The following is a 15,076-nucleotide window of genomic DNA, read 5'->3' as shown; positions in this document are numbered from 1 at the left end:
TACCTTTTACACGCATAATGTTAGATCATGAAATAAATAAACCATTGAAATAAATTAAAAACTATTTATTGAGTATAAACTTAAGCTTTGTAGTACCTCTTAGCAACTCCATCCCAGTCATTGTTTGTCATTGTCTGAAATAAGAAAATAATCTTTTGAATAGAATTATTAGTGTTAGTTAACGGATTAATAGTGACAGAAGGGTCTATAACCCTAGAATGTATCAATGGGAGACAATATCATGATAATTTCATAAACAGTAGCGATCTTCAGTACGATTGTGTATCGAAAACTAATTCTTTAAATGTATTTCAGCATTAGTACATTTTTTGAGAACAACCTACAATCGAAAATGAGTGTCTTGGGAACGGCCAAGAACCAAAAATAAAATTAATCGGAATCAAATCTGCCTTCATTTTGGAAGATTATGTCGTAATATTTTGTTATCTAAATATATGAGGTGATGTATTTAATCATACAATTCTGCTAATTGAGTGAGATAACAGAGAACAAGTGCATGATCGATTGAATGCAATCAGTTCCCAATCGATTTTTCTTTTAAAGGGGAAAGGTCAACTTTGGTTCGGTAGATACGGTAAACTAGGAGATAGACTTGCATGAGGGCGGGGGAATACAAGTAGGAATAAAATTCCCAGTTGTCACCCCGGGGGACAGTGTTAGAGGGGACAACTGGGAATATACCATTCTTTTGAGCTGAGGTGATGATGTTAATTATATACTTTTTGCAAATCTAAGCGTAAGTATAAAAAGAAAGACAAACAAAAAATCAAAGGAAGTGGCAAAAAACTGGAAAAGCCCGCAGAGGCCATACTAATTAATAATATGCAGACGACTTTAGTCCAAGAAGTCACATGATTATAAACATATCGGTAGATCTGCAGATCTTGGATACAGATTGTTTAGTACATTTGGTTATCGTAATATATAATTAGGTATAATGTACGTTTCGTACAGTGTTCGATTATAGAGAGATAAATAGGTAATGAATGTAGTTCACCGAAAACGAAGTCGAAAAAAGTGTGTGATTAAAAATTGTAGGCAACGCGAAGCTTGAGATTAGATACTGCACTGAAGTTTATGGAAAGAGTTATCCAGTTATCGGTAACTCTTACTTACTTTCCAGATAAATTGAGTCCTAACTAACCACTCCGTTTGAAAATTTGTTTCAGTTTTTACCATTACTAAACTTTCTTGCGCCTTTACGAAAATATATATTTTTTAAATTGGTCGAGGCGATTTTAGTTTAGTGTTTAGCAACACGGCGGTTTATTTTTATGTATGCATCGTAAAAGTTTGTAATGCTTGCCATTATTCCTGTGTTATGGTAGTTATTGATATGATGACTAGGTCAGATTTAATTTCGATACGATGATTTATACAAGTAATATCTAATGGTATATTAACCTAACTGCAGAAACCTCAACTAATAAACTATCAAAAAACTATAGGGAGCTATTATCATAGATTTTTGGTTCAAGAAAATATTACATGAGTGTATTAACTTACCAAAACCATGTCATCTCCGGAGAACTCCCTCTTGAAGATGGTAGTGCCTTTGGTTGACTTGATGGTCTGGGTCACAGTGTTGCCGTCAACTACGTATGTGGATTTGATCTGGAAATTATACAATAACATTTGAAAATTACTTTATATTAATATAACGGTGATGTCTTGCAAAAGGGTCAGGTGCGTAGAAATCGTAACCGGCGGTCCAGTATGACAGGATGTATGGGTTTAAATGAAGCTACAGATCTTTGTAAGGATCGTAGAAAGTGGCGTTCTCTGGTCTCTGCCTACTCCTACAGGAGGAAGGCGTGATTTTGTATATATGTTATTAAAATGATGTATGTATGTAATTACTTCAATTTAGTATAGGAAGACGTTATATATGTATGTGTGTACCTGTGTGAGATTATCAGTGTATGGGTGCGCCCCGGCGCATTCGATAAAGTTAGATTGTTGCTATGCAATAGTTCGGCGTGCCTGCATTTTTATGTATGTCCTAAAAAGATTCTAAAGGAGAGCCAACTAACGAAAGAAACAATTTGAGAAAGGAGCAACGGGCCACTTTGAACTTTGATATTAACAGTTACATTAAAATGGATTTTTCTTTGAAATGTAAACTGGATCAGAGTATTTTAATATTTCAGTATAAGTTTATTACGAATCGCGCAATATGCTATTTGTGAGCTAATACTATAAAGTAACTTGGACTTAAAACCCAGACACTGCAGAAACCCCATTAAATGCTGTCCCATCTACAAACTAACCGCGTTGAAGGTTGCTTTACTGACCGTTTAGCAACTGTCGAAACAAGCTCACTACAGCTGTTCTAACAAGTACTTACAGGAACTTTCTCGATTCCAATACTGTCTTCAAACTCCACGCCGCTCTGGAAGGTGACCACCTTCGGGCCAGAGGGGTACTGGCTGGTGAAGGTGTAGGAGTCTCCGTCCTTGACCAGCTTGCCGCTGGGGGCGAAGTCGCAGTACGCTGCTAGCTTGTCCTCGGGTACACCTGAAGAAGCCATAGAGAGATTTGTCTTAAAATATTGATAGTAGTGAAAAGGTATATTTATTACATGGAAATTGTTATTAAAGGTTCCGAAAATCAAGGGTCAGTTTTACAGTCCTGAAATGACAAGCAATCTAAGAAAAACTGCAAGTTTATCTCCATTTCCCTCATCAGGCCTAAATGGTAGCTAGTTGTGAACGAACTGTAATGACTTGACTACAAAAGTTTATAATAGCGAATGTGACTGGCTTAAAAATAACAACTGTTGACTCGAAAGTCGTAGATTCAATTTAAATACGAAACAAAAGTTCTTATTTAATCTAGAATTTAAAATAATAGGTTTACCAATGTTTGTAAACGAGACATAATGAAACAACATTTTTTGAAATCCAAAAATAAAAAAGTCTAGTCCACTTACCAATGAATTTGAAGAAAGCTTCAACATTTTCTTGCTTTACACAGCTGTATTCTTTACCAAGGAAAGCCATTTTGTCCGTAATTAACCTGTTACTACCTGCAACTGACAATATTTATGCAATCCGGATTTATATAAAGGCCGATATGATAAAAATACCTAATATTACATAAGGATCTAGATTTAGGATCTTGATTTTATTATTTAATTGCAGGGCAAATAAAACATTGATAAAGGCGGATCTTAAATATGAGTGCAAGAGGAGAATGGGCATCATTGTTACGGTTGTACCTACACCGAACACACGGGCTTAGGTTTACATGTCATCTTGCTTTATAAAGAACTAGCTGACCCGCGCAACTTCGCTTGCGTCACATAAGAGAGAATGGGTCAGAATTTTCCACGTTTTTGTAACACTTATTGTTACTCTGCTCCTATTCTATTGGTCATAGCGTGATGATATAAAATATGCTTTTTTTTCACGAAAAATATTCTCAAAATTATTTATACCTCATAATATAACGAAGTCGCGCTAACGCATATCCGCCATTAAAACAGTTGCCATGACAACGGAATGTTGTTAATTCAATGTCAATATAATATTGGTTATTCGCGACTTCGTTCCCCACCTGAATTTTCCCGGGAAATGCGCATTTTCCCGGGGTAAAAAGTAGCCTATGTCCTTTCTCGGGTATCAAAATATCTCCATACCAAATTTCATGCAAATTGGTTCAGTAGTTTAGGCGTGATTGAGTAGCAGACAGACAGACAGACAGACAGACAGACAGACAGAGTTATTTTCGCATTTATAATATTAGTATGGATATGGATAATAGTTATTTTATACGAAAACGTTGTTATTTGTATATATAGAAGGAAGAAAAAGGGTGATCTTAAACAAGTCATAGTGCCAGATGGAGGCAAATAAATTAATGGTAAGTATTTTAATAAAGATTTAAAAAAACATTTTCAAAATTAAATATATTGATACTTACCTGTGTTTAAATGATACGCAGTCATACTTTTCGACTGAAATCTAAAAACAGTTTATCTTTGAAGCTGCACATTATTGTTTTTTTTTCATCTGTTCCTGCATATTTATCTCTAGAAGTTACGTGTTGGACTTTTGTTTCAATATGGTTGCTAAGGAGTCAAAAAAGGTACTTAAAATATGTTTTGATTTATCTTATTTAATACCGTGTTATTGGAAAAATTCGACATAAATCCAGGATCGCCACCAAACTAATTCAGTTTTGTAATTTGCGTACAAATTTAAGGAGCTAATATTTTTTTATTGTGTATTGTGTGTGCCATTTTAGCCCTAACTCCTTTGGTTTATTTATTTGTACTTTATTACTTTACAAGTGCAAATATCACCTGACTTTTGCCCATCCTTGTTTTATTAGCACGAGTAATGTTGATTATGGGGTTCTTATCTTATCGTTCAATTGATAAATCGCGTCAGTAGCGGTAATTTTTTAATATATCGATATTATTTTAATCATGAGATCATCTCAGTCGGCGATTGGATAGAGAGTGGTGAGATTCTTGCCTAATTATAATATAACTTATTTTATTAAAAACTAAAGTATTAATTATAAATTATAAGTAGAGTAATGTGCATTACAGTTGATCTATACGACTAGAGTAATGTGCATTATAGTTAGTCAATTTCCTACCACTATTTACTTTTACAAGCGAGTAATTGTCGTCAATTTATATTAAAACTAAAAAAACATCAGCGCCTCTAGCGTGCTCCGTATGAACTTATTTCTCAAGTATATTTAAAATGTTGAATTGTTTGTACTCAATAATACGCATGCAGAAAATTGCATTGCAGTGCATGTTGTGTTGTGTGTTGCAGTAAGTAGGAAGATAAAGAAACAAATTAAATATTTATAAAATAGTATTTATTGTAAATAAATAAATTAATAAGATACACTAAATTACTTAAGCTTTGTAGTGTCTCTTAGCTACGCCGTCCCAACCGCTGAGTGTCATTGTCTGTAAAAGAAATAACCTTTTACTAACTTTGCTAAGAGTTTAAAAAACAAAGTGATTGATTCATGCCTAATGTCCCCAATTCAATTTTCGATTTTAGTAAAATTATTTTATATTGATTATTAATTTAGTTAGTAAAAACCTCAAGACTAAAGCCCTAAACTGCGAGTCGTAACTGGAGTTAACTTAACTACAAATAAGTCTCTTAAACACCAATGCGTAGACGCGTAAAAAAATATTTTAGCATAAGCTGACCCGCGCAACTTCGCTTGCGTCACATAAGAGAGAATGGATCATAAATTTCCCCGTTTTTGTAACATATAAAAGTACCTATAATTGAAGAACAAAGTTCCGACTCAGATAACACGGCAAAAAAAGCACGTACTAGAAATACATATATCGTGACCTAATTGGCGACATGGCGCCGACAATCCGGTGGGTTATCTCCACGTTACACGTAGTGCGGTAAGTCTTAATTTTAAGGGTACAATGTCCTAAAATGTTACAGGCTTAGGTTTTGTAAGACTTTGCTTATGAAATATGCTTGTCTATAAACTTGCGTGTTCACTGTGGAGGAACGAGGTGATCGTGTTCCTCCAACCAAAGGGAGGATCCTCCGACCAGGCGAGGTGATCGTGCCTGGTGGGCCTAGGCTGCCCAACTGTTGTAGTCGGGAACTTGTATATATAGTCAGTTGCAGTGCAAACTTCGATAGCGCGATCTAGGACTTGTGACGTCAGTAACACTGCGCGTGGTGGTTGGTTGCGCGCTGGTCCCAGTAGATGTCGCTGTATGTAGCGAGCCGCTACATCACTCCCCCTCAGACCGTAGGTCGATCTTCTCATCAGTCGCTCCAGTGCCATGCATTGATGAGTTCCAGTGAGTCGGAACTCGAATTCCGCTAGTCCCAGTGAGTCGGAACTGTATGCCGCTAGTCCCAGTGAGTCGGAACTGTATGCCGCAAGTCCCAGTGAGTCGGAACTGTATGCCGCTAACTCCAGTGAGTCGGAGAAGTGCGGTGTGCGGTGTGCGGTGAGCGGTGAAGTGTCCCCAGTGAGTCGGGGCGAGGTGCTTGTTGTCTGCGGTGAGTCGAGACGAAGCGTTGCGGTGCCCTGGGTGCGTCAGAGTAGCGTGACGATGATGCCCAGGTTGGATGCCGCTGAGGCCGTAGGGTATGCCAGTCATGTGCGTGAGCGACATGTTCGTGGAGTGCCCTGGTGTGGCCGAAGATGCTGGCTGGAGTTGTACGACTGCTGCTGTAGGAGTGAGGAGTGATGAGGGTGCGAAGGTTTGCTGCTGCTGGTCTGATCTTCGTGAAGGCTGCTTCCAATCACGTCGGGGTCACCACTGTGGAGGAACGAGGTGATCGTGTTCCTCCAACCAAAGGGAGGATCCTCCGACCAGGCGAGGTGATCGTGCCTGGTGGGCCTAGGCTGCCCAACTGTTGTAGTCGGGAACTTGTATATATAGTCAGTTGCAGTGCAAACTTCGATAGCGCGATCTAGGACTTGTGACGTCAGTAACACTGCGCGTGGTGGTTGGTTGCGCGCTGGTCCCAGTAGATGTCGCTGTATGTAGCGAGCCGCTACATTCACTAAGTACAAGATGTGCGAAGTACTTGCTGGCGACGCTTGCTAAATCTCATCAATGGAATTGCTTTGAGATAAAGCGGAATTTAGCACCGTTAATTTTATTCAGGCACTGCGGCCTGCACTGTGGCACATTCTTCGTACATACTCAGACTTACAGGGTAAATAAAAAAAACCGGAGCAAAGCCACTGGATCAGTAAGGTATAAGTAAAAAATGAAAAGGTATATTACCGATAAATATGGTTCGGTTGATCGATTAATGATATTCAATCAATGATTGCAATTAATTTACTCTGAACTTCTAATCGTTTGTTTATGTTGAAGTGAATTTTTATCAGATCTAGGTACAATATAGCTAATGGTAGTCGCTTGATAACAAAACCGAATAATACAAGATTAACTGAATAAACAAAAAATTAAAGCTAAGTTTAGTTTTTGATTAAAATCTTTCGCGAGAGCGAGTTAATTATAATTTTCTACTGCTCAGACTTGAAACCCAGGTTACGCTAAAACCTGCTCCATAGTTTTTACATCAGGCACTTTTTATTTAAATTTACAAGTCATGGTTATTGTCCTCTGGGTTTCTGAGTGTATAATATAATTATGTATACTATTGTATCCTGTTTTTTCAACCCACATGGTAATTTCTAAGCTCTTCCTCATTACGGAACCCTTTCCCAGCATTGGGATATTAATCCCACAAATATTATAAATGCGAAAGTTTGTGAGAATCTATGTATGGATGTTTACTTTTACGCTAAACTACTGGACGGATATTAATGAAATTTGGTACACATAATATAGTTTATAACCTGGATTAACGCATAGGATACTTTTACCCCGAGAATTCTTTCCACGCGGACGTGTCGAAGCTAGTAAATATAAATTTAACCCATTAATCCCACTGCTGGGCAAGGGTCTCCTCCCAAACGAGGGGGAGGGGTTAGGCCTTGAGTCCACCACGCTGGCCAAGTGCGGGTTGGGGACTTGGCATGCCCTCCATAAATTTCACCGTTGGAGCATGTGATAATTATTTCTAATACACACATAACTTCGAAAAGTCATTGGTGTGTTGCCTCGGGTTCGAACCTGCGACCACTTGCGTGGAAGGTGCTAGTAGATTATATTATTGAACTCACCAGAAGCAGGTCATCACCGTTGTACTCCCTCTTGAAGACACCAGTGCGCTTGCCATCGTTGATGGTCTGGGTGACGGTGTTGCCGTCAACCACGTAGGTGGTCTTCACCTGGAATTTTACGAAGGAAAAATTGTGATCACATAATAGATTTTATCAGTGCGGCTAAGAGAGCCAGTGAATGTAAATATTGAAAGCAGTTGAGGTTGTCAAAGAGATAAAATTATTTAAAAAACTTTAAGCTAATGGCTCATTAGCAGATTCAGGATGGAGTTGCCATTCTTGTGATTACAATGAAGAGTGAAAGGCACAATTATGGTCATGAGACATTTTCTTTAACTTTTAGTGCTTTTTTTTAATGTCATGTGACCGACTTTGTTGAAAGCCAGAAGATTATAAAAATATTCACACTTATATATGATTAGGGATGTTCAGATTATAATAATATTTGGAATGCTAGAAATTATCATAGATGCGTCGTCTAAGAAAAACAACGTCCACATTGTCATATCTAACGTGTCTGGACAGTTAACAAGTACACGAACAATTTTATTACTTTCTGGAGTTAGAATCCTCGTATCAATAATAACAGTTTTTCATTATCTTGTGCAGTTTTGCTATCAAATTTTTTATTTGCAGTTCTGATTTTTTATTTATTATCTCTACTCGCCAATATTTTTGATTTATTGTATAAATTTAGGCCATGAAAGATTAAAAATAATCAAATCAATTTTCTCTATTTGGGTATCGAACTGGGTATTGCTGAGTGCGGGTGACGTAGGGACTACTTCTGCGCCATTCCCGATACAGAATATTAAGTCAGGAAAGGTAGAATACAAAATCGGCTCTGCTGAATTCAGAAAACACCTTTGAAATAAATCTTTTTACAAAATAATAGCATCCCGAAACAAAATTTAGAATGAAATTCACTTTCAAATCTCCATTAATACTGTTTTCCTAACAAAACTCCCGCTACTTATTACGTGTTAATTGTTTGCTAAAAGGCGTAATTTATATAAGCATGTTTTTATGTATTAGCTAAGTTCCGAAGACTGCCCTAATTAAAACTACGATGACAAGTTCAAAAACCAGCTTATAAGCATGACTCGTCAGAACTTACCGGTCGTTTCTCAGGTCCGATAGCATCATCAAACTCGACTCCTGACTTGAAGGTGGTGACAGTGGGGCCGCTGGCGCCCCTGCTGTGCACGGTGTATGAGTCGCCGTCCTTCACGAACTTGATCTCAGGAGCGAACTTGCTCATCTCCTCGATCTTGTCTTCGGGGACACCTGGAAGTTGACCAGAAAATTGGGTTACGTCACTGCTATAAATTGCTGCGAATGTTTGTGAGATTGAAGGATGGATGTTTGTAACTCTTTAGGGCTAAGACTGCTGAATGGTTTGATGGTAATCAGTAATAATAATCCACACAAAATGTGAATGTATTGTGGGTTAAAGCAAGTGTTGCTATATTTTTTTTATATTGGTGCCCACTAGTTCTATCGTGAAACTGTTCAGTAGAACTAATGGGAACAAATCAAATTAATTAGTTTTAGATGCTGGCATGGTTATCTTATAAAAACCATTGAAAAAACAAAAAGTTTTTTAAACCGATAGGCATTGAGTAGTGAAAATGCCATAATTAATTAACATTAATTTACTCAAAAATAAAATCCCATCGATCATGCGATTTGATCACATGGTCAATGATGATTCGTTCACAATATCAATGGTGATTCTTGAGTAAAAAGAAGAGGAAAGGAGGGAAAAGGTCCTCGCTTAGTGGGACTTTCAATAGTAAGAAAAAAATCGAAGAAATCATATTTCACTTACCGACAAACTTGAGGAAGCCATCAACATTCTCCTGGCTGACGAAGTGGTATTCCTTTCCCAAGAAAGACATTTTGATTTTGTTCACTGCCTCCGTTTGTAAGCAACTGCCTGCCTAACCATCTAACGCAGTTTTTATATTAAAACTTATTCCACTAATCTCAGCGATAATGATAAATATGAAACAACAAAATTTACAGTCACGCGATAAAATCTGTATGGAATAGTAAATTAAAAGTAACCTTTAATAAGCATAAAAATGGATTTAAACGCATCCTGAATTGATAAGGGTTACAGATTTTTTTTGTATGCAGATTGTAGTTAAAAATATTAGTTTTCAGCTTGCATTGACCCTTCAGAATTCGAATTTTTTTCTTTATTTGAGACCAGCTGACCCGGCGAACTTCGTACCGCCTAAAATATGCAAAATAAAATGTCTATTTTTCATTATTTCTGAGAGATTTTCTTAATATTTTTTCTGTAAGAACCTTCTCCTAATAATAAAAAATAATTATTAAAATCGGTCCAGCCATTCACGCGTGATGCCACGGTATATAACCAGGGAAAACGGGTTTCATTTTTATATATATAGATAATGATGGTAAAATTTAGGTTGAAAATATATTATCGTACAACAATTTAGTAGGGGGCCTTGTTTGCTAGCTGAGATATACAAAATTTGGAATTAAGATCATCTATGACCCGCAAAGCTATGCAGCTGACAGCGGTCTGTTTAATATTGGTAGCCATTTTGTTTAGGAAGTTTCAGTGTTTAGCTAGTTTGTTTAATTTGAAGTATTAATTATAACCCAGATACATCGTGCTTTTAAAACTCTCTTCTTAGTTTACACACTATACTACTTCTTATTTGTCTTTCAACTGCCTTCAAATAAACTTAAAGTAAAGCAAAAGAAAAAAATATTTTAAAGTTAGTTACAAATCATCTGAGAAGTCAAAACGTCATAAGATTTGATTACTAAATTATTACCTGAGTTAATTGATTGAGTTATTCAGTTAGCTCAAATAAATTTTAGTTTTTTTTTACCTATTCCCATTATTATAAAAACGATGATGAATAAATACATAAGGCAAAATGATACCTTGATTACCTACCACACGTACCAGATTAAGCTTACCAGATTATGGCCTTATAATAAGTCATAATTCACTAAGGAAATCAATTTCCAAACAAAAAAACTGCAATTCACAATCACGATGATGTTATAATTATTTTATGAAGCGTTTTTATCTGAAACGTTTGCAAAACCTTGTTACATTCTGCTCTGATCATGACTATACTTGTAAAGTGACATCAAGTTTATAATTGTAAAAGATAACGTAATTGAATATATTAAATCAAAATCAAAATAAACAGTCATTTTTGTCCAATTCTGATATTGTTATTGTGACTCCGGAGATAGAGTTAATTAATTATAAGTGAATTGAGCAAAAACTGTTGAAAGGAGACCATAAAAGTGTTTTTTTTTTTTTTTTTTTTTTTTCTATAAGTAAATTAACTTAGGATTCATACAGGGCTGTCATTTACGTGTTATGCAAGGGTCGCGCCTGGCGGAGGTGTGCAAAGTAAACAATTTAGAACATCATTGAGACGCAAGCGTATGCTGCTGAGGGCAGCCTGTTAACGGCTACTTACTTCATTTTCGAAAAATACTCATTAAAAACCTTACTGGCAATATCGTAGGGCATGGCTAGGTTAAGGTGGGCCCGCATCTAAGGCGGGCTGTCACCGGCTGGGACGCGGAGTATCCAATTGGAGGTACCGTGTCCTGGCCACTTTATGGTGACTATTGAAGGAACACCGTCAGGTTTTTAGTCGGTATGCCCAAATTTAAAGCCGGAACGCCTAGCCGGCGGGAGAGCCCGACAGACCCCCGCTTCCTCCCTGGAGCGGGACATGCAGTAATGCATTTTCCTGACGAAAAAAAAAAAAAAAAAAAAAAAGGGCATGGCTAGGTAGTGCGGCGCTCTGGGACCCCAAGCTAAGTAGAACCCCGGTCTCTGATCAACAATTTTCCAAATTGTGTTATATAGTTTAGGTGTAGAGGATCCTAATTTAGGTTTTGCATCAGGACTCCCGACTAACTAGCAACTCTACTGCTTACTGTACCTCGATTCTCTACCACTATCGACTACCGACAACCGGCTAGCTATCGACATTTGACATTTAGAATGTACTGCCAAAGTGTTTCCTACGACACCCGTCAGAGGCGCTGATCAGATTTTCATACAAAATTTCTCGATGACAGTTCGGTTGTCGGTAGTCGATAGTAGTAGAGAATCGAGCTACTGGACTGCAGGTACTAAACAAACCTCTTGTCAAGGCAGGCTTGACATAGTCTAAAGGCGTTTGATCACTTATAACCACACCAATAACGACATATTATTAAACGGTCGCGGGTCAAGATGTTCTAAATTCTTAACTTTCAACACCTCTGCCAAAGATCCATAATAGGTTCATATAATGTGTTCGTGTTCCCATCGTAAGCCCATTGAAAATGTTAATTTAAAAATGCGGAAAGTGTTTATTTGTGTGATTTTTAGTGTATAACGTATGTCATGTAAGTGTTACGTACAGGGATAGTTAAGTGTTGCCTAAACTAACCCCTATTTAGGGGTGTATACGTTTTGCCTCACATAAAACATTTTTGTAAAAAAATATGTCTGTTTAAGGGCATATCGCTTTTTTTGGTGTGAAGTGTATTTTAACTTGATTTGCACTGTGGGGGTTTGTAGATTAATTTATAGTTGACCAAACCGTTGGACCTTTGGTATAATCCCTGTATACTACACCTACTCGTCATGGATACATCGTAGGAGCTTGAATTCAAAGATAAAGACATATATATTTGTGGATAAGCACGAGTAGTTGGTCTAAGCCTAGTTTTAAATGTCTCTTTTCATGTAAGTATTTACAATTATTTGCTTATCTATACTATATAAAGCTGAAGAGTTTGTTTGTTTGTTTGAACGCGCTAGTCTCAGGAACTACTGGTCCGACTTGATAAAATCTTTCAGTGTTAGATACTCCATTTATCGAGAAAGGCTATAGACTATATATCATTACGCTACGACTAATAGGAGCGGGGTACCAGTAAAAAATGTTACAAAAACGGGGAAAAATTTGACCCATTCTCCTTTATGTGACGCTAATGAAGTTGCGCGGGTCAGCTAGTTATTTATAAACTCTTTCTTGCACTATGTTACTTACTTGTTACTTACTTCATTCAATTTGTTTGTGGTCCTAAGATCCATCTTTCGTATGCCAGAACGCAGGTCTGCGCACCAATTTTTGAAGCTTCGGATCGGACCGTAGATCTGCGCCATATAGACGCAATGTGCGTTTAAAATGACGCGGCAGATGGGACATTCTTGACGCGGCTCGGGTCCGGCATACGAAAGGCATATTTTCATGACAGGACAATTTGTTCGGACCGCATCATTCAGCGATATGACGTTTAATGATATACAATCAATATGGTCATATTAATTGCTTGCTTGCAGTTTCTACACTATCTGAATCAATCTAATGATATATTATATTGTGATAACTTGATCTTCGAGTAATAAAAATATTCGAAATTATAAGATTCGAAGATTATGGCTCTCTTAGTAGGTATTTCGAATTCGAATTTAAATTCGATTGAATCAGATCTGAGGTAATGTAAAATCAAAGTCCTAAATTCTAAACAAGCGCGTGGTTGAACGTTGAGTTAAAGTGAAACTAACCAAAATACCTATTAATCATAATGTAGAGCTTCAATATTGTTGCTTTTGCTTCTCGAGTTTGGATATTGTTTTTACAGATTCATTGATAGTAAATTTTAGTGTTAAATAAAAAATATTTTTTTTCAGTGAACTTTCACAAGATACATTTGTAAAAAAAACTTCCAAAAATAAATAAACAATAGTTAAAATATGTTTTGTTTTATTTTTATGAAATAAAACCTCATTACCATATTTTTCAGAGTTTATTCCGCGGCCTTATGCTATCGTAAGTTTGATTCCCACTCAAAACTTCAGGAACACAATGAGATCATCACTCTAATTAGTGTGTATTACAACTTTGTAATACAACATCGTACTTAAGTCCAAACTAATTGATTATTTGGTACAAGTCATGATGACGATGTCCAGTCTTTATCTTGTAATTAGTAATCAATCCTAAATGATAACTATGTCTGTACCGTTTCATGAGCTACTGTGAAGTTATCAATTTGACAGAAGCTTAATATTCCGGTTTGAGTTCCGCAATAGAAAATACTGTAAATTATGCTTAACATAATTTTACACACATTTTTGCATAGTATGAAGCAAAGTCGCTTCCCGCGTTTGTACCTGTGTCTCTACGAGTATGTATCTACGTATATACAGGGTGTGGCGTCAATAATGGATAGTCCTTTACCAGCGAATGGGCAACCACCCGACTGATCTTAAATTTAATATTTATCTCTGGCATAAGTATCATAGTTTTTGAAATTTCGGCCATTTTGTGTGTGTTTTTAAGAAAGCGATTTACGCTCGTACTGGCTGAAATTTCAAAAACTATGATACTTATACCAGAGAGTAAAGGATTATCCATTATTTACGCCACACCCTGTATATTGGTATGATTAGATCTTTTAAAACGCGCGGGTCCACTAGTACTTACATACTAAAAATCATGCCTACTTCCCATAGGTGTAGGCAAAGACCAGAGAACACCACTTGGTACGATCCTTACAAACTTGTTTAGCCTCGTACCTCTTGTACAGCACCGCCGATTACGAGTACTACGCACCTGACCTTTTTGCAAGACATGAGACATCACCGATATGATCTGTGTACGTATGTGTGTAAACGATTGTATGCAAGGAAAATCAGACTAATCAATACAAAATATGATAGGTAGATAGTATGATAGGTAGATAGTACTGCCTCCGTGGCGCAGTGGTTACGGTCGCCACGCCGATACCACTGTGTCGGGAGGTTGTGGGTTCGATTCCCACTCGGGACAATTATTTGTGCGATCCACAAATAATTGTTTCGAGTCTGGTGTGCTTTGTGTCCGTTGTTTGTATGTTTGTAAAAGTCCGCGCGACACAAGAGCAATTCTTAGTGCGGGAGTTGTCTTTTAAAAAGAAAACAAAGAAAAGAAAGTACGATAAGAAGATAATATGATAGACTTATAGTAAAGTATTTAAAGACTTTGTTATACACAGTTCATCATTGTGTAGTTCCGCATGCGGTAATGATTCTTTCCTCAAATACATGCATACAGGTTAGATTCTTTAAGATATGATTAAGTATCAATCAATGTCATTTCATAAATGTATGAAGTCTGTGAAATTATATCATATATTATGTAATTAGAAGATAACAACTATCTACGAACTATCTATCTATAACTATATACGAATAACGAGAGTCGAGTTAGCTATCGAGTTTTGTATGAAAACGATTGAATTTTTTTTTGGGTAAGCGTGATGCTATCTATACTAATAATTTTATAATTCTTAAGAGTTTGTTTGTTAGTTTGAACTCGCTAATCTCAGGAACTAGGTACTGGTC

At 36.8% G+C, this 15,076-nt stretch overlaps 2 protein-coding genes across 2 annotated transcripts; both read right to left on the bottom strand.

Annotated features, from left to right (window-relative positions):
- Nucleotides 1-50: 50 nt before the first annotated feature.
- Nucleotides 51-3,985, bottom strand: LOC142981562 (fatty acid-binding protein 2-like). The gene is made up of 5 exons (XM_076127563.1): nt 3,946-3,985; nt 2,954-3,055; nt 2,369-2,538; nt 1,528-1,635; nt 51-134 (listed from the first exon to the last, which is right to left on the bottom strand). Exons 1-5 carry the CDS (start codon nt 3,968-3,970, stop codon nt 81-83), a joined length of 459 nt encoding a protein of 152 aa, XP_075983678.1. The 5' UTR covers nt 3,971-3,985; the 3' UTR covers nt 51-80.
- Nucleotides 3,986-4,843: 858 nt separating this feature from the next.
- LOC142981748 (fatty acid-binding protein 2-like) lies at nt 4,844-9,637 on the bottom strand. Its single transcript, XM_076127846.1, has 4 exons — nt 9,512-9,637; nt 8,798-8,967; nt 7,681-7,788; nt 4,844-4,954 (listed from the first exon to the last, which is right to left on the bottom strand). Exons 1-4 carry the CDS (start codon nt 9,579-9,581, stop codon nt 4,901-4,903), a joined length of 402 nt encoding a protein of 133 aa, XP_075983961.1. The 5' UTR covers nt 9,582-9,637; the 3' UTR covers nt 4,844-4,900.
- Nucleotides 9,638-15,076: the final 5,439 nt, after the last annotated feature.

The sequence above is a fragment of the Anticarsia gemmatalis genome, chromosome 20 (genome assembly GCF_050436995.1).
Source record: "Anticarsia gemmatalis isolate Benzon Research Colony breed Stoneville strain chromosome 20, ilAntGemm2 primary, whole genome shotgun sequence".
Taxonomy (NCBI): Eukaryota; Metazoa; Arthropoda; class Insecta; order Lepidoptera; family Erebidae; genus Anticarsia; species Anticarsia gemmatalis.
This window is presented reverse-complemented; position numbering and strand designations above follow the sequence as displayed.

Bases quoted from the DNA above. Each gene is read 5' to 3' on its own strand.
- LOC142981562 (XM_076127563.1), bottom strand. From the start codon at position 3,970: ATGACTGCGTATCATTTAAACACAG. The intron at 2,539-2,953 runs GTAAGTGGACTA...TGGCTTCTTCAG, and splicing joins AGCTTTCTTCAAATTCATTG to GTGTACCCGAGGACAAGCTA. The intron at 135-1,527 runs GTAAGTTAATAC...TTCTTATTTCAG, and splicing joins CCGGAGATGACATGGTTTTG to ACAATGACAAACAATGACTG.
- LOC142981748 (XM_076127846.1), bottom strand. From the start codon at position 9,581: ATGTCTTTCTTGGGAAAGGAATACCACTTCGTCAGCCAGGAGAATGTT. The intron at 8,968-9,511 runs GTAAGTGAAATA...GTCAACTTCCAG, and splicing joins TGGCTTCCTCAAGTTTGTCG to GTGTCCCCGAAGACAAGATC. The intron at 4,955-7,680 runs GTGAGTTCAATA...TTTCTTTTACAG, and splicing joins ACGGTGATGACCTGCTTCTG to ACAATGACACTCAGCGGTTG.